This window comes from Sabethes cyaneus, chromosome 3 (genome assembly GCF_943734655.1).
Source record: "Sabethes cyaneus chromosome 3, idSabCyanKW18_F2, whole genome shotgun sequence".
In the NCBI taxonomy this organism is placed as follows: Eukaryota; Metazoa; Arthropoda; class Insecta; order Diptera; family Culicidae; genus Sabethes; species Sabethes cyaneus.
Window position 1 is genome coordinate 84,674,679 of NC_071355.1, and position 21,965 is coordinate 84,696,643.

Sequence of the window (21,965 nt, forward strand, 5' to 3'; positions counted from 1 at the left end):
AAAACCCTGCAAATGTAAAAAACCATCAGTGTAAAACCCTGAAAATGCAAGCTACTCCGGAACATGCATAACAGAGGACGCTAGTGTGCAAGCAAAATGTGTAGGACGATCAGGACGATGGTTTTCGAAGAATTTTCTTCTATGTGTCATGTCAGTTCGTCAGTGATTTTAGTTTGATTTTAGCCAAGTTTTTAGCGTCGCATAGCCAATGCCAGGCAGGCAATTGATGCGAAATAAATATTGCGAAATATCTAAAAAATTTTCTTTCGTCGGTTTAGTTGTGCGCCTAGCAGTTGCGCGCAGATCTGTTCTGGTTGCTCGCAGTCAAAGTATCTCTTTTACACTCACACAAAATCTCGTAAGAAACTGTCAACGCAAGAGTGATGAGAAAAGCAACAATATTTCTCTCTCGCTCATCAGCTGAATGCTAGGGTAGCTTGCTTCGTGTTTGCCCGTTCAAACATGGATAATTTTTTTACAAACGCAATCAGCATTTAAATTTTATCATTTTCGGTTAACGTAACTGTGTTGTTTGTGTTAGTCTGTACGTAATAGAATAAAACAAATTTAGATAGAATTAACAAAAGGGCGAATGTCGCAAATGTAAACAAAACGAGTGAGAGTTACTTTTTGCTGGACCAGCATAGGAAAATCAACCCTCACTCGGTTTGTTTACGCTTGCGACATTCGCCCTTTTGTTAATTCTATCTTCAAATGTTATCTAATAGCGAATTCATAAATTAACCTGATGGGTTCGTGCTAACTCGAACCCGAAATTTACGAACGATACGGGCAGTTTGACAGATCGACCCGTAAACCGTAATGCTAGACAGTTTTAACCTGCGCTTCAAACTGAAAGCTGTCAGTTTAACCGAGATGCAATCTCGGTTAATTTATAAACACTTTGACAGCACTTCGATTAAAACTGAGTGCTAATCGACCTGAGCCAGGTTAATTTATGAATTCGCTATAAGCAAAGAATCAGCGGGGTGCTATCCCTATCTTAACGAACGGTGTTTGACAGTCGAAGAGAAAACGTGCGATGTATTAGGGAAGTGTCAAAAATGCTGTTTAAATATTACGAACACGTCCGCCATTATGGCTCGTAAAAAGCTGGATATAAATCTGAATAACGAAATATTTTCTCGGGAAGCACAATAGATCAAATCAAGGTGTCCTGATCTGGCAGATACTGGCTCCCTTGTTTACAAACAGACCGCAGAGTCCAAAAAAGTTTTAGCTGTTAAACGGCAAGTTTGTTGTTTTAAACAGCATTAGGATAAATTTAAAACGCCATTATGCCTTTAAAATCTTAAAAGACACGCTACATTTGCTATAAACGAAAAGGAAAATTTTCCAAAATGTAAACAAGGGCGCCAGTATCTGTCAATTGACGGTATGATGATTTGGTCTATAGATCATTTTGCGATGACGTCATTTTGCCGTCAAATGACACCACTTGGTGGTTTGTTTACATGTTTTTTGTCACATCCAGCGGTTTCGATGTGAAATTTCGTGAAGGATTACTGCATCAGGTGCTTTAAAATGCATGTAAGGTGCTTTCTCTTAAATAAAAACTATAATTTTTTATCATTATCTGCCGGACAAAGATAGAAAACTCAATTCAAACTTTAACACCATGTAAACAAACCACCAAGTGCTGTCAAAAAAGTGTGGTTAGGAGCTCCCGTGTAATGATCTATAGACTATAAATCATCATACCGTCAATTGACAGATACTGGAGCCCTTGTTTACATTTTGGAAAATTTACCTTTTCGTTTACAGCGAATGTAGCATGTGTTTTAACGTGTTACAGGCATAATTGCGTTTCAAATTTAGTCCTAATGCTGTTTAAACAACAAACTTGCCGTTTAACAGCTGAAATTTTTTTGGACTCTGCGGTCTGTTTGTAAACAAGGGCGCTAGTATCTGTCAGATGACGTCACCTTGATTTGGTCTATACATGAAACTGTGAAAATGGTTAGTTCTAGATAGAATTAACAAAAGGGCGAATGTCGCAGATGTAAACAAAACGAGTGAGAGTTATTTTTTGCTGGATTAGCATAGGAAAATCAACCCTCACTCGGTTTGTTTACGCTTGCGACATTCGCCCTTTTGTTAATTCTATCTTCAGTTAAATTCGTTTTGTGAAATCGCTTTGATGCGTTTGCCACCTTTTTTATGTGGATGTTAGAGTGACTATATACAGAGTGGCGACAAGTCATCCCAAATGTATGGAATGCGGGTTTTCCAAGGTTTTTCTTTCTCTTTCCTGCATACGCGTTGGATAGGTCGTCTGCTCGATTGGAATGACACTGACAGATAATTATCATTCCAATTTTGACATTGTCGCCACTCTGTATATAGTCACTCTAGTGGATGTGAGCAACGAAAATGTGACGTCATATCAGCCCCTGGTTTTGACCGTTTTGACGGTTTTGACTTATCAAACGTATCAAACTTATCAAGACTTATATTTTGTTATTGTTATGGTTCAAGTTCAAGTTTGAGTTCAAAAACGAAGGAGAAGTAAATTTAATAATTAAGGTAGTTATTAAGTGTTAAATAACATATGAATTTGGGTATTAGTTAATTTTATACAACCATTTACTGGTTCATTGCAATCAAGGTTCAGGTTCAGGTCTACGTTTGTTTCGATTTCAATGTCCTGTTCGGGAGAGCAATCCAAAAATGGAGAAAAACAAACAACTGCCGTCACAGTTGAGGTTTGTATTTATAATGGCCGTGATTTCTGTTGTCTAGTTAAATATATCTTTTAAAGGTTACGCAAAAACGACGTCGCAAAAACACCTCAGAATTTAAATCTGATCGAACAATTCAATGGACAAATAGCTATCTTAAATCTGTCCAAGCTGACGTTGGGCATCCGCGAGAATATTCGTTAGACCACAATGTTCATTCTAACATACTTCAACTGCCGCTACAGCCAGGAATTGTGACGAAAGAATCTCTACATGATCATTTTCAACGTACCTCATGGAGTACAACATTTCCAGTTCCTCTCATATCTCAGCATATCGTATGTACAGAAAGTAACTGTAGCGAACGTATTGACCCGATGTATCATTTAGTAAAAGCAAAAAAGTCTTTCTTGAGTACACTAAATAGAATGAAGTTGAGTTATCTACGGAAAAAGCGATCTTTTAAACTGATGCGTAAAATGCAAACACGTGCCAATATTTACCCGAATTTGCTTTTCAAATTGGCGGAACAACTCGAAAGAGATCCAGATCAATGGTTTTCAGACAAATACGGCTATGACCATTATTTTACCGGCGGTAGTTTGGTTGTCGTTGAAACGAAAAAGTTTCGATGGATCGTGAATATCATTGGCGAAACGATGCATATCGTCAAAATAATCCCTGTTGATGTTGCGAATAATTTACTAATGGATACAAGTGATACAAAGGATTATGATTTGGGTGCTGATTGTGGGCCCATATTTGAAACTTTTTGGTCTGTACCGGATAAATCTAATATCTGCCAATCAACTGAATTAGGAAACATTAAAATAGGTTTCCGACGGAAGAAACAAATTAACATTTTATGGGGGAGATCCAACCACACAGTATTAAAACAAAAGACTATCTGCACGGAAGTTCCATTTATTTCTAGTTGCTTCCTAGTTGAGTCCAGCGGATGGGTCATGTGCACGTCAGATATGGAAAAAAAATTAAAAATCTGGAATTACAATCAAATGGTAGTGTTAGGATCACTTCAGCTTGCTAGAGAAGATTCTGCCGATGATGGCTGGTCTTGCATTCGACCTTTTGGACAAAACCGTCTTATCTGTTTAGAAAGAACAGTAATAAGGTTTGTTAAAATTATCCGCAAAGACATAATAATCGATAAAACTTCCAGCATTGCAAGTTGGCTATGGACGTGTGACAGAGCGTCAAGTTTAGAAGTCAATTTAGAAGAACGCATCCTTTTTATTGGAACCACTCATAAATTACTTCTCTTGCGCTTAGTGGAATCGTCGGATAACGAAACACAAGACTTCCAACAAATTCTTACGTTTACCCACAACCTGAAACATTATCCAACAATGATTCGGTTCGCTCTACATTCGGACGAAAATTATTACGTCTGGATTTCTTCTCAGTTGCCCGGTGATACAAAACTGTGTTGTTTTGCAAAAGTGCCACCGAAACGTTTTGCAACTAAGAACATCCCGGTAAAACCTCTTTCGATACAGGAGTCATATGCTTACGCGCGAACCGAAGGTAAATGTTTATTACAATTGTTATTTTTCTGTTCACGTGGCATTCAAATGGTCTCTTTTTCTATTTTAAATCATAATATAATTTATCGAACAAAAGAGTTTATTCTGCGAGGCGATGGACGCGACTCGGCGCATTATGATTCCCTCCCATTTGCGTGTCCTCCAGTTTTAGTGGATTCGAATCGAATGTCATGAGAGTTTCCTAAAGTACCTTTCACGGCACGTGACTTGATTTACATACGTCGCAATAGATACAAATGACAGCACAAATAAAATTCGAACTGTCACGTCACTCGTGTCGCAAAATAGACCTCAAAGTTCGATTCCTTACGATGAACTCTGCACCGTTTCTTCGACCACTGATTGATACAATTCCTTTTATTTTTGTATCCTCTAGAAAAGACACGTTTTTTGGTTCAGTTCAAATCAGTACTTAGGTTCATTTCTATGAGCAATATTTTTCAACATCGCACCATTCAACAAATAAACACAATTACCATCAATAATACTTGAACTAACGGATTAGCTAAATAGGGCCATTTAAATTTCAGGTAAATGCATCTTTCCCGCAAGAATTTTACGTCGCCGCCTGCAGTTGTTTCATTCTGGAATAGCCATAATAGCCGATTCAGATCAACTTTATCTCCTGCTCCAGAATTCTCTAGGGGACATATTTCAACAGAAAATTATCTACGACCAGAGCGAATCTAACAGCTCCGAAGTATCAACTAGTATACAAGCATGGATGGTTCAACTTAACTCGCTCAACGTGTCTCTGCCGGTAGCGACTGATTTTAAAAACCTGCATGGATTTAAGAAAATTTTCCAATCAACCTCGTATTCTAATCCTTTATCCACTGAATCAATTAACAACAAACATTCTCTCCGCAAGCGACCTCGTTGGGAACAGACGGTAGAACAGCTTGGCCAATATCGCGATTTATTGGCGGCAGATATGCTATCGATATGGGGATTCAGACCAAATGTGGCTCAACCGGAACGACGACTGTCTACTGAACTGCCAATCAACGTAACCGATCGAATCTCTAACTGGTTGGAGCAAACAGAAGAAATGACAGAACCATTCATACTACAAGATGAAATCGTTGAAGAAAAACCGATAGTACAGCTAGGCACTCCAAGTGACGACGAAAACAATTCCGTGGAAATGGTTGAGGAGACGATACCCATGGTTTCCATTCCCGTAGATAAAGCTGCAAAAAATATGGCATTTAAAAGTGTGCATTTGGAAAGAAGCAAAACCATAAGTAAGACAGCTAGAAAAAAGTATGTGCAAGGCTTCTAACCTGCTAGAGATTATTTTAATTGATTTTTTGAATAGTTGGTAAGAAACTAATAAGCATAGTTAAAACACGCTTTAATATTTATGCTATTGTGAATATTCTATTGGCGATCCAAAAAAGTTAACTACTTACTATCACTGACTTTGACCGACACAATAAAACACAATGACAATGACAAAGAGTTTCAATTGACCTTCCTAATGCATTAGAAAAAAGTTACATATTATGCATTGGGGTCGAAAACGAGTCAAGTTTTGAAGTTGCTCTCATTCATCCATTTTCAATCCGAATTTCGTTTTCTTTACCTCGTTTGAAAGGTATGGTCAAAAACTGGCACCCAAGGTATGCTAGGGAATATTTGTTGACTAATGGCCACTTCTGCGTCGGTTCCAGAACACCCACTACCAGGTCTAAGGGGATTTGTATACTTTTTTTTATGAGTAGGGAAATCTGCTGAGCACCTTAGAAGATACAGTACTATCAGACACCTGAGAAGACAACTTAGAGAGTGGGGTTAGGTATCCCAACCCTCTGATGGGCGTGAGGATCTAGATCCACCCACATTTGTATACTTTGAGATAATTCATTTTCCGGCACATCAAATCACATTGGCTTGATAAAATAAGACTAATCGAAGTACAATGGGGACATTTTGGACCGAAATGGTCACTTTACCATCGGTTCCGGTACCCGGTTTTAGGGGACAATTTTGAATTTTAGGATGATTTATCTTGCGACACGCCGAATTACATCAACTTGATGACATGGGCCCTATTCCGTAAGTCACGTCGAGCAACTCGGCTCGACTCAGTCACTGTCGAGTGTCGACTTCAAGAAGAACGGGCAGCATAGCGGCTCAATGCACGACCAAAACAAAGCTAGCTCAGGCGTCATTTTCTAACCGTTTAGTCACTAGCTTTTTGGCGGTGGACTCAGTCGAGTTACTCGACAAAATCGGGTCGCGTGTGACTTACACAATACCAAAAGTCGACTAGTCGAGCAAAGTGACACTCGACGTGACTTACAGAATAGGGCCCATAAGACTATTGAAAGTATAATAAAGACATTATGAAAGTAAATGGCCACATCAGCATTGGTCCCGGAAGATCCGGTACCCGATTTTCGGAGACATTTTTATGATAAGTCATCTTGCGACACATCAAATCACATTGGCTTGCTCAAATAAGACTGATGGAAGTAAAATAAGGTCATTTAGAAGCTCGGTTTGCTAAAAATATACATCGCTGTAAAAAAGTCCGCGTTTCAAAATCCTCCGAAAGTGAGGAAAACAGTTGTTTTTTCACTCGTCTAAAACATACCGGAGCAAGACGAGCACCCCAACGGAGCAAAAGATGGGCACCCGTTTAATAAATTAATTCTCGGGTAATTTTTCAAATAGACCTATGTGAGAATGAGAGATTCTCTTCGCGTCTCCTCTCTTCCACTTTTTACGGCGATACTAATCCGTTTTAACACATTAGCTTTGCATGAATCGGTTGCCGGAGTCACTAGGTAGCTGAATGTTTTGAAAATTTTCTTTTCTATGCATTTATGTAGCCGTAAAAAGCGGAAGAGAAGAGATGCGAAGAGAATCTCTCATTGTCACGTAGGTCTATTTGAAAAATTACCCGAGGTTTATTTGCTAATAGTTACATTCCTTTTTAATTTTTTTTTTTAATTGGCCTAACGTTTTACGACAAGACCTGCGCAGTATAATTTCTCCATCTGTTTCGGTCCATGGCAACTGATTTCCAGTTCCGCGGGCACCCAGTGCACGCCAGCTCTCGCTCCACCTCGCTCGCTGTGCCCCTCTTCGTCTTGTTGCTACCGGATTTGATGCGAAAACCATTTTTGCAGGATAGCTGTCCGGCATTCTAGCAACATGTCCTGCCCAACGTATCCGTCCAGCTTTAACCACTTTCTGAATACTTGGTTCGCCGTAGAGACGCTCGACCTCGTGGTTCATTCTTCGCCTCCATACACCGTTCTCTTGCACTCCGCCAAAGATGGTTCTTAGCACCCGCCGTTCGAAAACTCCGAGTGCCCGTAGGTCCTCTTCTAGCAGTGTCCACGTTTCGTGCCCGTAGAGGACAACCGGTATAATTAGCGTTTTGTACAGTGTGCACTTTGTACGGGGGCTCAAATTGTTCGACTGAAAGTGTTTGTGGAGTCCGTAGTAGGCCCGACTTCCGCTGATAATACGTCTTTTAATCTCACGGCTGGTATTGTTGTCCTCAGTTGCCAGTGAGCCAAGGTATACGAATTCGTCGACTACCTCGAACTCATCCCCGTCGATTACCACGGTATTGCGCAAGCGGGCCCTGTCGCGCTCGGTCCCGCCTGCCAGCATATACTTCGTTTTAGACGTATTTATCTTCAATCCAATTTTCTCTGCTTCGCGTTTTAGACTGGTGTATTGACCTTCCACCGCCTCAAATGTTCTGCCGACAGCATCCACGTCATCAGCAAAGCAGATAAATTGACTGGATTTATTGAAAATCGTGCCCCGCTCGCCTTATAAGAACACCTTCAAGCGCAATGTTGAATAGCAGGCAGGAAAGACCATCTCCTTGTCGAAGCCCCTGTGAGATTCGAATGGGTCGGACAATCCACCCGAGATTCTCACACAGCACTGGATCCCATCCATCGCAGCCATGATAAGTTTAGTAAGCTTACCTGAAAAGCCGTTTTCGTCCAAAATTTTCCATAGCTCTTGCCGGTTTACGCTATCATATGCGGCTTTGAAATCGATGAACAGGTGGTGCGTGGGGACTCGGAATTCGCGGCACTTCTGGAGGATCTGCCGCAGGGTGAAGATTTGGTCCGTTGTAGACCGACCCTCCATGAAGCCGGCCTGGTAGCTTCCCACAAATCTATTGACTATTGGCGATAGTCGCTGAAAGATGACTTGGGACAGCACTTTATAGGCGGCATTCAGGTTAGTGATTGCTCGGTAGTTCTCACAATCTAGCTTATCACCTTTCTTGTGAATAGGGCAGATAACCCCGTCTTTCTACTCCTCCGGTAGTCGTTCCGTATCCCAAATCTTGACAATCAGTTGATGCAGACAGCTGGCCAACTTGTCCGGGCCCATTTTAATAAGTTCCGCTCCAATGCCATCCTTTACCGCTGCTTTGTTGTTCTGCAGCCGCTGGATGGCTTCTTTAACTTCCACTATCGATGGGGGTGGCACATCTTCATTGCTTGTTACACCAATGTGGTCACTTTCTCCGCTATCATGGTCTTCCGCCTGCACGCCATTCAGGTGTTCATCGTGTAGTGCTGCTTTCACCTTTCGATTACCGCATGGTCGTTAGTCAAGATACCTCCATCTTTATCTCTGCACATTTCGGCCCGCGGCACGAAGCCTTTGCGAGATGCGTTGAGTCTCTGGTAGAACTTCCGTGTGTCGTGAAAGCGGTACAGCTTTTCGAGTTCTTCGCACTCCTTCTCCTCTTAGTGGCGCTTCTTCTCCTTGAAGATTCGGATTTGCTGCCTCCGCTTCTGTTTGTATCGCTCCACATTCTGACGGGTGGCTCTACGCAGCATTTGTACCCGCGCTGCGTTCTTCTAAGCCAATATCTGCTGGCATTCCTCGTCAAACCATGCGTTACGTCGATTCGGTGCCACACGACCTAGGACGTTCTCCGCTACGCTGTTAATGGCTGTTTTCACGGCATTCCAACAGTTCTCAAGAGGGGTTTCATCCAGCTCACCCTCTTCCGGCAGCGCGGTTTCGAGAGATAACGCGTAGTTTTCGGCGACCTCCGGTTGCTTCAGTCGCACTAGATTAGTATTTTTTTTAGTATTTATTTATTACCCAGTAGCGTAAAGGTAAACCTTTTTCAAATTTGCTACTACCTAGATTATACCGTGGCGGGCGCCGGTATCGTATGTTTACAACAGATAGTTTTTGACGTATCCTTACCATCACTAGGTAGTGATCCGAATCAATGTTAACGCCTGGATAGGTTCTGACGTCGATAATGTCTGAAAAGTGCCGACCATCTGGTACTAAGGATGGAAGAAGGTACTGCGTATGGCCATGTTCTTGGAGGCGGCGAAGTCGACAAGTCTTAGGCCGTTTTCATTCGTTTGCGGGTGAGCGCTGAACCGTCCAATCACCGGTTTGAATTCCTCCTCCTGACCAATCTGAGCATTACAGTCCCCGATGATAATTTTGACATCATGTCTTGGGCAGCGGTCGTATTCACGCTCCAACTGCGCGTAGAATTCGTCTTTGTCATCATCGGTACTTCCGAGGTGAGGGCTGTGCACGTTAATTATGCTTATATTAAAGAATCGGCCCTTGATTCTTAATCTGCACATTCGGGGGTTGATTGGCCACCACCCGATCACCCGCTTCTGCATCTCGCTCATCACTATAAAAGCTGTGCCCAGCTCGTGTGTATTGCCGCAGATCTGGTAGATGGTATGACCATCTCTATATGTACGTACCATCGTTCCTTTCCAGCATACCTCCTGCAGCGCAACGATGTCGAACTTGCGGCTATTCACTTTAGAAATTTAGAGACCGAGGAAATTTAGACCCGGCTGGTACCACGAGGAGGTAGGGGTAGGAGTTGCTAGGTAAGAGGCTGTGGAACACTGTGGGGTCTATTTTATGCCCAGCGCACAAGGCACCGATAGTACGCATTACCAAGCCGTTTACCAGCCAGTTACATTCCTATTTTTTAGAAAAACCTGAATTACTAAACATAAGTTCCAAAAGCGTTGAATTAGTAAAAAAAAGTTGGTGGTGGGGCTGACATTTTTAATTAACTGGAGTAGTTTACCAATAGTCTATTATTAATTGATGCACAGGGGAGATAGCTGCAGGTTGAGACTTTTGTTTTCGGTCCATAAAACTTAATCAGAATGTTTTAATTATGAGTGTTATACATCATTGGAAAGGTATTTCTATTGTCTATACAGAAAAAATTGCAAAATATTTGATTTTAGAAAAATAAAAAAATTATGGTCATTTCCGTGAAGGTCCCAAAAATTTGCGAAAAACCGTTACTGCTGCAGGTTGAGACATTTTTGTTTTTACAATAATAAAAACAAAATCCATATTATTTGTACGTATGGTATTTCTCGAACATCAAGCGTCAAATTTAGACCATAATTTCTGTCGAACATAATGGACAAGACAAGACAATAGCGACCGGTAGGGACATCAATGTTTATTTGACCGTCTGTTTCTGAGGAGTTCAACCTTAGATGATTCATTTTGGCAGTTACGTAACTATGAAAGCATCCTAGGTAACCAATAAGCATTACCAATGCTATTCAAATATAGGCCAATAAGCATTTAAGTCGCCATAAATGCTACTTCAATGCTATTTTGGCAAAATATACAGTTACTTTACTGATAACCTTCTTATAGTGCTGACAATGCTAATTTACAGCTAATTACCGACACGAAGAATTTGAATACAATTTTGGATGCCAATTTACAACACCTATGCCGTCAAAAAGCTAACATACAACAACGTGCAGCATAAAATGCCAGATACGCTGATTTGCTGCTTATTAGTTACCTGGAATGGGTAATTTAATATACAAATTTGCAATTTTTCCTCACAGTAAAGTAGAAAACAACTCCCCTGTCCCCTCATTGCATAGCCAGAAAGCGGATAGTAATATTCGCTATGATTGTTAAACATTTCGCCGAATATCATTTTGCGATAAACCATTTTGCGGAATGTACCATTTCACGGAAAACTTTTTTGTGGAAAGTACCATTTCGCGATCCTCTCCTTACTCGCTGTCGCTCGTTCCAGGAAATCCAGGTAGACCTAGGAAAACAAATAAACCTAGACAGTAGTGATTTTTGCGGGAAGTTGCCTCCCCCCAGTGGGCGGCGCTTCCGACGGCGGGTTGCCGGCAACACTCGCGGCCGTCTCATCCTGAATGATCTAGTGTTACTATAGATAGTTTTTGTGGTCTTGTTATTGGCTAATGTTTTATGGAAGAGTCTCGAATTTCTCAAGTTCGATTAGTTTTTGAGTTTCGCAAAAAATTCTGTTTTATTTGTATGAGTGAGAGTCCATATCCCCCTACCACAGGGGTGAGAGGTCTCTATCATAAAATAAATTCAAGACTCAAAAATCTCCCACATGCCAAATTTGGTTCAATTTGCTTGATTAGTTCTCGAGTTATGAGGAAATTTGTATTTCGTTTGTATAGGAGCCCCTCCTCTTAACGTGGGGAGGGGTCCTAATTCACCATAGAAAATATTCTTGCCCTCGAAAAATTTCACATGCCAAATTTGGTTCCATTTGCTTGATTAGTTCTCGAGTTATGAGGAAATTTGTATGGAAGTCCCCCCTCTTAAAGAGGAGAATAGTTATAATCCTTCTTCTAAAGAGCTCAATTTACCATAGAATAAATCCTTGTCGCCAAAAACACCCACATGCCAAATTTTGTTCTATTTGCTTGATTAGTTCTAGAGTTATGCAGAAATTTGTGTTTCATTTGTATGGGAGCCCCCCTCTTAGTGGGGGGAGGGGTCTAACCATCACTAAAACCTTTCCTGGCCCCAAAAATCTCTACATGCAAATTTTCACGCCGATTGGTTCAGTAGTCTTTGATTTTATAAGGAACATCCCGACAGAAATCCATTTTTATATATAAGATAAGTAAATAATCTTTGATGCTGAAGAGCCCTTCAAAACTTATCAAATACATAAAAACCCTTCACCGATTCTTGGAGGAAAACAAAAAAATATTGGCTCGAAAAAGTTCCGAATAATTTTTTTTGTCTTTTTTTATGACCCACTCGATTTACATAGAAGATAAGCTCCTAGTTTCTTTTAACAAACAATATATATATTAGGGAAGACTTAGGTTTGATGTTTTGAGTAAGATTTGGGACGCTATTTACATTTATTTAAAAACTAGCTGACCCGACAAACTGCGTATTGCCAAAAATTATACTATGTTGTATTTACTTTTAAGAATAGACTAGGGCAAATACTGTAAGACGCTAAGTTAAGAATGGGTAAATGTGCTATAATAATATTGTAATTGTATGTGGTGTAGTGTAGAGTAGAGTTAATATTGAAATTAATTAGTGTTAAAAGATAGTGGGGTTTTTACGCGTGTCGAGCTCAAGTGGGCTTTTCCCCACTTCTAAGTTTCATTGAAACCCAAAAAGGTCGATGAACTAATGTACAATAAGCAATAATAGAGCCGCCGGAAAGGATTGACTCCCAGCAGAGCTCTACAAAAATGGCCAAGAACCGTTAGCTGTGACACTTCATTGGAGTGAAGTGGATGGAAGGTGTAGTCTGTCCCATCCATCCGCCTAGATTGTGGTAACTACCGCGGCATTACGCTGGTCAACGCCGCCTACAAGGTGCTCTCCCAGATTTTGTTGCGTCGTCTATCCCCAATAGCAAGAGAATTCGTAAAGCAGCATCAGGCGGGCTTTATGAAGAACCGTGCTACTACGGATCAAATTTCTACTCTCCGACAAATCTTCCAGAACTGTCGAGAGTACAACGTGCCCACGCATCATATTTTCGTGGATTTCAGAGCAGCATACGATACAGTTGAATGCGAATAGCTATGGCAGATAATGCACGAGTACGGTTTTCCAGACAAACTGACGCGGCTGATTACAGCTACTCTGGAGCGAGTGATGCGCTATGTGCGCGTTTTGGGAACATTCTCGAGCCCTTTCGAATCGCGCAGAGGGTTGCACCAAGGGATTGGACTGTCTTGTATGTTACTCAATATCGCCATTGAAGCTGTGATCCGGCGAGCGGGCATCGAAACGAGAGGAACGATCTTCAGCAAGAGTAGCCAACTTCCAAGCCTTCGCAGACGACCTTGCCATCATTACTAGGGACCAGAGGTGGGCACCGCTAACCGAAATTTCAGCTTCGCTAACAGCTAATCCGCCAAATCAAAACGTTAGCTTCGATAACCGCTAACCGCTAAATCACTCAACAATTTAGCGGAAGCTAACGCTAACCGCTAACAGCTAAATTTGTTAGCACTGTAGTATCAACATTACTTTGATAAGCGCTGATTTCGGCAATAAAAGAAAATTTTTGTTACAAAGGTCTAAGAAAAAATACCTGAGTTAATTCCGTGCAAAGCATTCATGAAAAATGTTTAAAGGACATTATCGCTTACCATATTAGCACATTAAAAGGGTTTAACATAGGTGTTACATAGTGACATAGATTTCTCAATTTTTCATTGGAGTTTTCCATCGCTGTGAAAATTTTTGTAAAACCTTTCCAAATAATATTTTCTCTGGATCGCTTAATAAAAAGTTACTTACATTTTGTTGGGTTTACACTTGAGCATTACCGGTAAGCGTACCAGTAGTGGCGTACCTAGTAATAAAATTTCAAGTTTTTAGTAAAAATACAATGAAATCAGAATAAAAGGAATCAGCAGGTAGATAATGTGTAAAAAATATTTTGTAGATAATAATTTTCCTTTTCCTGTTGTGAAAACTTTATTGCGTTCATACTTGGCCCAACACTTATGAATTTATAAAACTAGTGATGTCCGAGAAAATCGAAAAATCTCCCTTGATGTTTTTAGTAAATGTAGGAGGCCTCGAATTTTTTAAATATCGATTTATTTGAGCCCGCGTACAAAAGTAGTCCTCTACGGACTTGAGACAGTAACTTTGTTTACGGAAGTGCACTTGCCGTATTTGAACGAAAGGTGTTGCGAACTATTTTTGGTGGAGTACAAACGGATAGCGGAGAGTGGCATAGGCATATGCACCATGAGTTGTAGTCACTATTTGGAAAAAGTTGGGAGGCTACTCTGGGCAGGCCACATCGCAAGGATACCGAACGACTGTACAGTAAAATCTGGTGACCCACCGGCGCCAGGAATAGAGGGGCCAAACGAGTTAGATGGCTTGACCAGGTTGAAGCCGACTTACATGTGCCGAGACGCGTAACGAATTGGAAACGAATAGCCCAGGACCCAGGGGTAACATTGCGATTCTCGTTTCGAGTGATTTTGGTTCGTTTCGACCACGTTAAACGAATGGGCGAAACGAACAAAAATCACTCGAAACGACAATCGCAATGTCACCCCAGGAGTACAATGGGGAGGAATTCTAAATACGGCAAGAGCCACTCCGGCTCTTGGCTGATAAAGTACGTACAAAAGTTTGGAATTTGGAATCCCTCGACCGAAGCCTGTGTGACATTTCTCACAAATTTTCCTTCTGCCAAAAAAAAGTTAGCGGTTTATTTAGCGGTACATAAATTTAGCGGAAGCTAACAAAAACGCTAACGGTTATAAAAATTAGCGAAAACGCTAACCGCTAACCAAAATGTTAGCTGAGCTAATTAGCTGTTAGCGGATTAGCGGAATTGTGCCCACCTCTGCTAGGGACCATGGAGACCAAATGAGACTAAAAACGAAGGCTAGGATAGGGTTTCAAATCAATGCGTCGAAAACTAAATACATGGTAGGAAGAGGCACCAGAGAAAGTAACGTTTACCTCCCACGGACAGTAACTATTAACGGCGATGAACTGGAAGTGTTTGATGAATTCGAATATTTGGGATCTTTGGTCACCATTGGCGTAGCTAGAGGGGGTGCCTGGGGTACCAGGCCCCCTCCAGAAATTTTCCTCATTGGAATTGGAAACCGGGAAAAAACTCAGTGTATATGTTCCCGCTGTGTAGATATTTTCTTTTTCACTAGGCATCGCAAAAGCCTAGTTGTCGTCGTCGTCAGTAGCTTAGTAGCCACTCCGGCTCATGCTGTTTCAAGCGTTCGTCTCCATTCAACTACATCTTGGGCCACTCGTCGCAAATTTCCCACTCACAAAAGTCGCAAATCACTTTCGACCTGGTCGAGCCATCACGTTGAGCCCCTCTGTTCCTGATGCTGGTACAGTTGTTAAAGAGAACTATTTTCGTCGCACTGTAGCCTACTGACTTTCGCCAGATGACGATGGCAATCTCTCCAAATAGTGCTTGTAGCTCATGATTCATACGTCTCCGTTACTCTCCGCTTTCACTTTGTACTCCGCCAAATATCGTCCGCAGTACCGAAAATAGCGTATGCCTAGCGTTTTGCGAAGGGCTAAGGAAGCCTAATTTCCCGCTTAAATGCGCAACTAGATCTTCTTACTAGTGTTGTTGTCCGTGTGCACCAGCAATCCCAAATACACGAACCCATCTGCCACTTCTACTTCGTCGCCAACAACAGTTACCATCCGCGAGAGGCACGCGTTTGTTTCCTTTGAGTATTTGCTATTTGGTCTTGACCGCATTTACGTTTAGAACACTTGTGCTAGATTCCGATTTCGTCGGATCACCCCTTCAAGTGCGATGTTGAATAGCATGGAAAATAAGCCGTCACCTTGTCCCAACTTTCGGCGCGTCTCAAAATAACTCGAAAGTATCCCCGAGATGCACATGAAACACAACACTCTCTCCAATGTAGCTCTGCTCAGTTTATTCGGAAAACCGTGTTCGTGCATTATCTGCCATAGCTGGTCTCGATCGACTGTATCGTATGTTGCTTTGAAATCACGCGGACGGGTTGTACTCCCGACATATCTGGTAATTGCGCGGACCCTTATCAAGCCCGCCTGGTATTTCCCTACAAAACCTTGTGCTATCGGTGACAGCCAGAGTAACAAGATCATAATCAAAATTTTTTCGGAAGGCACCCTCTAGGCCCCCTCCAGGGAAAGTTCTTAGCTACGCCAATGTTGGTCACCACCGACAATAATACAAGTAAGGAGATTCAACGACGCATTTAAGCTGTAAGTCGAGTCTACTTTTCCCTCCGTAAGACGCTTCGATCAAGGAGCAGTATACGCCACCGCAAGTAGCTGACGATGTACAAAACGCTAATCGGTCGGTTGTCCTCTACATACTTGATACAGTAACTTTGCTTACGGAAGACATACGTGCACTTGCCGTATTTGAACGAAAGGTGTTGCGGACTATATTTGGCGGAGTACAAACAGTAAGCGGAGAGTGGCGGAGGCGTACGAATCCCGAGCTATAGGCACTACTTGTTGAGATTCCCATCGTACACTTAGCGAAAGTTGGGAGATTACGGTGGCTCGGCCACGTCGCACGGATGTCGGACGACTGTGCAGCGAAATCCGTTCTCTTCAAGAACCCCCCGGCACCAGGAATAAAGGGGTCAAATGTGCTAGATGGCTCGACCAGGTTTAAGCCGACTTGCGTGTGTCTAAAGCCGCAACGAATTGGCGACGAGTAGCCTTGGACCGAGTACAATAGAGAGGAATCCTTCATACGGCAAGTCGGCAAGAGCCACCCCGGCTGAATAAGTAAGTAAGTACAGATATGTGCTCCGTACGCATGGTTACAGTCCCAAGTCCGTAAAGACCGTTTCGATTAGTATTTCGTATCATGGTCAATTTCGTGCAACGTCGCTCCTCTATCGAAACGCGGAGCGGAGGGCAAATTTACAGATTACAGATTAAAGCCGTCATATGATCTTCTTACTCACGTTGTTGTCCACGATGCCTAGGAATTGGTAAGTCTTACTGAAAAATCATGACTCTCGTTTCAATATCCGCTCGCTGAATCACACTCTCAGTGGTGATGTCGATCAACATACAAGATAGTCTATCTTCTTGCCACAACCCTCGTGATTCGAAGAGATTGCGGGATATCCCTAGAACACGCACGTAGTACATCACTTATTCATTCTACAGTAACTTTCTTTGATCAGCTGCGTCAGCTTGTCCGGAGATTCATTCACCTATTCACGTTCGACTGTATCGTAAGCTGCTCTGAAATCCATGAAAATATTATGCGTGGAAACGTTGTACTGCCGACATTTCTGCCGGAAGTCGATACTTTCTGCCGATTCTTTTAATTTCATCGAAAAACCGCACATTGGTACATTACTGCATCGCACATCTGGCAAGTCAGTAAACTGCGCTGGGCTGGTCACAAAGCGAGTAGGTACCTATATCGAACAACAATCGAACTTAAAAGGTTCTCTTCAGAACCAGAGTAGCGCAAAGTGAACAATGGCTACACTAAATCGAAAGTTTAGTTGAGAGAAGATGATTCCTTGCCAAAGCACGGACCACGCCGATGTGAGTAAATCTAGTACGTTTTTAACTACATAAATCATGTAACAAGCATCGAAATAAAAACTAATTTAGCGAACCAGCCATCATCCTGATTTGTCGACTCAAAGTTCGCTACCGTCAGATTAGAGAGAATTTTCCAAATTACTATGTTTCAAATGAGAACAGATGAACTTTCGTATCAAAAACAAAATTCAATATTTCGATATTTTTTTCCTTTCCTGAAATTCAGAAATTTTGTTTATTATTCTATTAATATAAACTATCCTTATTATTAATTTCTTGTTTTTGTCGTTTTCTTTTTTTATATTTTACATATGTCACAGTCTGATAAAAAGAAAACTTTTCACTTGATCGGATCTCATTTTTGCTAGAGCCAGCTTATTTAATGTGGATTGTGACCTCCGAGAAGCTGAAAATAAGCAAATTAGCTTTTTATTCAATTTGATATTTCTGTTTGCTTTCTGGCTATCATATTCATGAAATATAAAACCAATCAATACGTTAAATTTAAGACAAATATTATATTTTCTACCGGAGCACTATTTCATATCTGTATCGAAATTTGGCCCGGTGCAGGCATCTAGTATTACGCACGGATTTACTGATAGTGTAATCTTCTTGTTTGCTTTCAGTAGGTATTTCATTGCTGTTATAAAGATTTTATACGTAGACTTTTTCAGTTACCTACATTTCGACACTTCTGAGTTTTTGTAGCAAGTGCTGCTAACCGCTGGCAGAGAGAGCTTTTCTTTGCCTGAGGTTTTATAAAAATGTATTTTATACTTATTGCCTCCGCTGCCTGGTCCTAAGTGCGAAATGATGAGAAAGCCTAATAAGTTTACTTCCTGTGAGGGAATTCTTCCTCGTTATAATTTTAAGATTTCCAGCCTTTCCTAAATCGCATATTTGACAACAGTCCAAGCTTACAAACACATTTTCTTAGCTCACGTTTATTCCATTGAAATATTTCTTCTACAGGAAATAGATTAAAAGAGACACTACCTCTTTAAGAGATAGTGAGAATCCTTCGCTTGTTATGCTTTTTACTTTTTCTTTGCTTTCCATGGTATTACCTATTCACGAAGTAAAACAACTTGTAACTTTTATTGTTTCACTTAACTCTTCTTAATAAGATGTCCTCGTCCGTTTGAAGAAGATTGCGAGAAAGGATAACGTTTCTATTCCTAATTCTAATGTATACACATTCACGTATTCATCTCATTGCCTATTCTATATGTTTCAAACGAACACTCGATTTTTATAGAACCTATTACAGTTTATTCGTCATCTCATATGCAGCCTGTTTCTCTCTACACATACATTCATTCAAACTATCGCGTATATTTCAGACATACTTCAACGCAATCATTCAATAACATTGTATCTTGAATTATCATCATCCATTCAATTTAAAGCAAATACATAGAAAGTTAATGCCTTTTCGTTTGGACGACCAGTTTTTTTCTCTAATGTATTCTTCCACACTGCTCTTTATTAGCGATGGTAAATCAATCCACGAACTGCAAACAAATAAAGTTCTACTAATTATGCTGATTTAATAGTTAGTCAATGGCGTTATAATGCAGCCATTCGATTGGACAGAATACCGTTTTACGAAACGCTTATGATGACGATGATAGCGAACAGAGGTGTTATTTTAATGAACATAATGCGGAAGAACCTTAGTTGTTGTGGGTCTCCATCCAACCAACCCCACCCACGCAGTCGGTCTACGTTTGCTCGTGTAATTTATCCGTCCTCTTTCGGCGGGGTGAACCAGCCGTTCTTCTCGTGGATTTGTACCAGCGACTTGAAGCTCTGTTGTGCACGCGCCAAGCTGTACTGACCCTGCGAAAAAGACTACAGTTGCTTTAGTATATTAGTTGATGTGGAAAGCATGACTATTTTATGTAAAAATTTTGAAATTTAGATTATTTTTAACTTATATCTTCATAATATAAGGAATTTGCTGACATGAATGAAGACGGGTTACATGGTTATCACGATCCATGGGTTATCACGAGGTCAATTTTATTGACCATTTATTATCCATTTATTAATGGTTACATAATATCACCACAATTTTAAGTACAGGGATACCTCGATATAAGACAATTTATAATTTCAAAAAGTTGTCTTATATCGAAATTGTCTTATATCGAAACATGATTTTTTCACAAAAATTTGGCATTAGCAGTCACCAATTTTACTCGGTGTTGTGTGTTTATGTTTTTTGAACTATTTGTTGTTGACAATTTTTAGGATTATTTTGAAATAATGAACAAATTTATGGTGCCGCTTTTGGAATAAAAAATGTGCTCTGATGTCGTTACCAACTATGCCAAAGGGATTTGTCTTATATCGAGGTAAAAATTGTCTTATATCGAATTGTCTTGTATCGAGGTTGTTTTATAACGAGGTTGTCTTATATCGAGGTATCCCTGTACACCCCATATCTAGATACACCATATGATTATTTCACTAAAAACTGCTAACAAATTTGTTCATTCTCCAACCAAAATTAGTGAAAGTCTTTTCCCAGGTCAGGGGCGATAATTCCACTGCAAGTTGAATTGTCGTTTCATTACCGGATGTGCGGTTGCATCCTAGGTAAGGGGCGACGGACAATAGTGACCGGTTCGGAGCGGACGACTGGTTATCGAAATGCGACACCCCCAATAAGACGGCATGTCTAAAAAGCCTACACAGCGAATAAATTAGAAAACAAACCACAATAGAATAATTGACCCGGACCCAGGCGAGCGAAAAGCACAAGGGTTATTGGATACTTGATACTGGCAATAACAGGACTCTACTTGACCCGCCACGCGTGGATATCCTGGCAAAAGAGTCGCGGAAAACGAAATTCAAGGTAGTAGCAATTCAGGAACTGTGAAAGCCTAAAATGGCAAAACGTGAATTGAGAATATTCTACGACATTAATTCTACAACAGTGGTGGCAAAAGGGTGGCACGTGGCGTCTATTTTATATTCATAGGAAACAGAAAGAGTTCTATGAGCTTCGAGGCATGATCGCTCCGGCAAGCAGACTTGTTATAAACACCGTCTAGTGCAACACGGCTGCTACCCAACCAAAAACGCACCATAACTGGTGCTTTTGATAATAGAGCGCACTGTCGCTGCTACATTTTCGCACGTGGAGGCCACCAAATTAAGCAGAATCCATGTTTGATCGAATATCGGCACTTCTCAGACATCATTGACGTCAGATCCTATCGAAGCGTTAACGTTGATTTGGACCTGGTGGGAATTAAGATGCGCCCGCAATTCTCCGTCGTGAACAACATTCGGTACCAACCAACGCCAGCCTCGTTTTAATCTCGCGTGGCTGAAGCAGCTAGACGTCGTCGTAAACAACGCGGAAGCTGCACTGCAGGATAGGGACGAGCTGCACCAAACCCCTTTCGAGAACTTTTGGAGCACCATCAAAACAGTAAATAGCATCGTAGTGGAAAGCCCTATCGGGCACGTGGCACGGAATCATCGGAAGGACTGGTTGGATGATGAATATAGGAGGGTGATAAACGAGAAGAACGAAGCGCAGGCGGCCAAGATACACAATATCACACGTTAGAACGTGGAAAAACACCGATAGAAGATGCAGCGAGCACAAATCTTCCGGGAGATAAAGCGCTGGCTGGAAGAGCGCGCGAAAGTTCTACCAAAACTAAACGGATCCCTCAAAGGCTTTGTACCGCGAGCCGAAATGTGTCGGGATAAGAATGACAGTATGTTGACGGACGATCGTCAGGTGACCGAAAGGTGGAAGCAGCTCTTCGATGAGCACCTGAATAGCGCCCAGGCGGAGATAGCAATTTCAACGGTGCGGTACGACAAATGGAGAAGAGGTGCCAACCCAAACGATAGGCGAAGTTAACCTTCCGTTACTCGCGCTGTTGTATTTTGTACAACACTTGTAGATTTTTGAATGCCATTTTGTTTTAAAGTAACAGATTGATGTCAAACCAATGCGTATTCTTCAATAAACTCATTATGAACAAAATGACATAATTATTAAATAGATCAATGCTTTAAATTGCTCTGAAAAATAGATCAACATAAACCGAAATCGCGGAAATGATGCAAGCGCGGTACGCGGGGTATCGCAGTTGGTCCCTACTGGAATTTTCTCTCGTTTCTTCATAAGGGAAAATGGTTTCTGTATCCAGTAAAGTTATTCATCAGTTGATGATCGTTCCGCAGGTGTGAAAAAGTTCACAATTTCGTGGTTTCAAGCCGCTAGTATATGGGTCAGTTTTCTGACTGTGTTATATCTACGGAATCTGTTTTTTTGTAAGGACTTGTTTTCAGA

The 21,965-nt window shown here is 41.2% G+C and overlaps 2 protein-coding genes across 7 annotated transcripts in view; one reads left to right on the forward strand and one right to left on the reverse strand.

Annotated features, from left to right (window-relative positions):
* Positions 1–2,472: 2,472 nt before the first annotated feature.
* LOC128742992 (uncharacterized) lies at positions 2,473–5,655 on the forward strand. Its single transcript, XM_053839493.1, has 4 exons — positions 2,473–2,547; positions 2,630–2,726; positions 2,783–4,247; positions 4,798–5,655. The coding sequence occupies exons 2-4, from the start codon at positions 2,664–2,666 to the stop codon at positions 5,550–5,552; spliced, it is 2,283 nt and encodes a 760-aa protein (XP_053695468.1). The 5' UTR covers positions 2,473–2,547; positions 2,630–2,663; the 3' UTR covers positions 5,553–5,655.
* A 12,242-nt stretch (positions 5,656–17,897) lies between these two features.
* The window catches only part of LOC128739147 (ubiquitin-conjugating enzyme E2 Q2), a 40,555-nt gene continuing 36,487 nt past the window's right edge, over positions 17,898–21,965 (reverse strand). For 3 of the 6 annotated variants that reach the window (XM_053834555.1, XM_053834556.1, XM_053834557.1), the window contains exon 8: positions 17,898–19,492. In XM_053834555.1, the coding sequence (XP_053690530.1) occupies positions 19,382–19,492 (111 nt within the window). In that variant the 3' untranslated portion in view covers positions 17,898–19,381. The remainder of the gene's footprint in view (positions 19,493–21,965) is intronic. The other 3 variants (XR_008412178.1, XR_008412179.1, XM_053834558.1) reach the window with 3 other exon arrangements.